Below are 2,041 nucleotides of genomic sequence, written 5' to 3'. Positions count from 1 at the left end.
TTTATCAAATATAAGAAAGTTGTAATTTTGTGGATTGGTCTCTGTGTCCTCTATTCTGTACCATTGGTCCACCTGCCTGTTTTGGTACCAGTACCATGCTGTTTTAACATAAATACATATTATTTACATGTTCAAAAATTCCAAACTACAGCATATTTTGTCCATGATTCTCAACATGTCTGGGAAGCGGAGAAACAATAAAAGCATAAATACACCACACACCATTTAAATTTTTGCTTTTAAAAAAACATTCAATACAAATATACTCAGTAAGCTTGAGGGTATGTTTTCAGAGCAAAGTTAGGCATCCTACTGTACTCTGCGACCAATTATTTGTTGACTCAAATTTCATTCAGTTTTCTCTCAGCACATATCCTTTACTGTACAGATTAAAATTCTCTTTAATAGGCTTTCTGAAGAAGTTATATTAAATAAAAAGTCACTTTACTTGAAAGCCAACCAAAAAGTTATTTATTAAATGTAGGTATCTTTTCAATCAATGAAAACCAGGAGTTGCATTAGAAAACATCAACAGGATGGAAGAAAGACACTGTAATCTCTGTTTGATGTATTCCGGTAATTTTTCATTGTCTCCATACCTAGTTGTTTGACCATTTGGTGACGTGTAACTGATAGAAGATACTCCTGCCTGGACAACCAGCTGGGACCCATCATTAAACTGAACCCACACAGCTCCACTAGTTAACTGTGTAGCCCAACCAACATTTTTCACAAAAACAGACTTCAAAAGTTGTGCTAATGTAGGAAGACAATCTTTTAGATTATTAGAAGAGACGTTTGTTCCTGAAGCTGTAGTGGTATGGCCAAGTCCTTCAGTTGTAACTATAGAAGGACTAAGTATGGGTGCCTGGGTTGGAGTAGTAGCACTATTCATGATCAATCTACCCAAAGATGGTGCATCTCTTATTGCGCAGTTTGGATCCACACAAGGAGGTGGTGACAGGGCCTTAGGTGAACTAGTATTACCAGGTTTTCTTCCCACAATTATTGGGAAGAAGGGAGCACTCCCACTCTTCTTTTCCTCTCCTGAAATTACAGATTCCAGTGCTAAACAAATACGATGAGCCTCATTAGCATGGTCCATGTATATTTTTATTTCCTCTTTTAAGCTATGAATTTGATTTTCATCCTTTAAAGTGTAAGATTTCCCAGTCTTTTCAATTACTTGAATTAAATCTTCTGTTTTGTGTATTTTTGCTCCATCATAAAACCAAACCTCAAAATCAGCATCAGGAGAATTCTCCATCAAAATACATTTAGCGTATCTTGTAAAATAAGTGATTTTGGGAGATTTAGATCTTACAAGCTGTACAAATCTGGAAGCATATTGGTATTTTCGCCAGCATTTTTCTGGTAAATTGTCAAAGTTGTACCTACTGATGTTGTCAGTAGGTAAGGGTGGTTTATCAGCAAGAGGAAAGCCTCTTCCATCATTGGGATAATATATAGTGATCATATTCCCATCACTAGATATTTGAAGTACTTCTTTCACATATTCTTGAGATGCATATTCCTTCAGAAGCTCCACACACACCTCCTCTGAATCAAGTATGCTCACCACAGCCTTTTTAGTTTTCTGTCTGATTGGTTTTAACCTGTGAGCGATCAAAGGAGACGTAATGCTTCGCAATGTGTGTTTCTGATATCCCACTGTTGACTCCATACCCCTAGTCTTGATTTGTTCTGAAAGATGATCATTCATTTGCAGATTTCCAAACCACTGTTGTACAATTTCAGTTTGAGGTGTCTGGTCTGAAAATGGAAAAGGACTTTTTCCTGGACAAAGATAATTTGAAAGTGCTTGGTTGTTATCAGGTCTTTCAAAAGATCCAGAACTATGAGATGTCTTTTCTTTAAAGAAATGAAAAATATTGACATTGCTGTTTGTGGGTGGATATCGGTCTTCATTTTCTTCTATTCCTGATGTTTTGGACTTTGAAAGTGTTTCTGCTGAGTGACATTGTTCCATTGTATATGTTTTTGCTCGAGATTGACTATTAGAAGTGCCAGATCTATCAGA

At 36.4% G+C, this 2,041-nt stretch overlaps 1 protein-coding gene across 1 annotated transcript; it reads right to left on the bottom strand.

Moving 5' to 3' along the window:
• Positions 1-210: 210 nt before the first annotated feature.
• LOC107135287 (serine/threonine-protein kinase PLK4-like) lies at positions 211-2,035 on the bottom strand. Its single transcript, XM_015477181.2, has one exon. The coding sequence runs from the start codon at positions 1,988-1,990 to the stop codon at positions 497-499; it is 1,494 nt and encodes a 497-aa protein (XP_015332667.1). The 5' UTR covers positions 1,991-2,035; the 3' UTR covers positions 211-496.
• Between the last annotated feature and the right edge of the window lie 6 nt (positions 2,036-2,041).

This window comes from Marmota marmota, unplaced genomic scaffold (genome assembly GCF_001458135.2).
Source record: "Marmota marmota marmota unplaced genomic scaffold, marMar, whole genome shotgun sequence".
Taxonomy (NCBI): domain Eukaryota; kingdom Metazoa; phylum Chordata; class Mammalia; order Rodentia; family Sciuridae; genus Marmota; species Marmota marmota.
The sequence above is the reverse complement of the archived record's forward strand: the minus strand, read 5'-3'. Positions and strand labels throughout refer to the sequence as shown.

What these genes read in the sequence shown, in the direction of transcription:
- LOC107135287 (XM_015477181.2), bottom strand. Translation starts at nt 1,990, where the DNA reads ATGGAACAATGTCACTCAGCAGAAACACTTTCAAAGTCCAAAACATCA.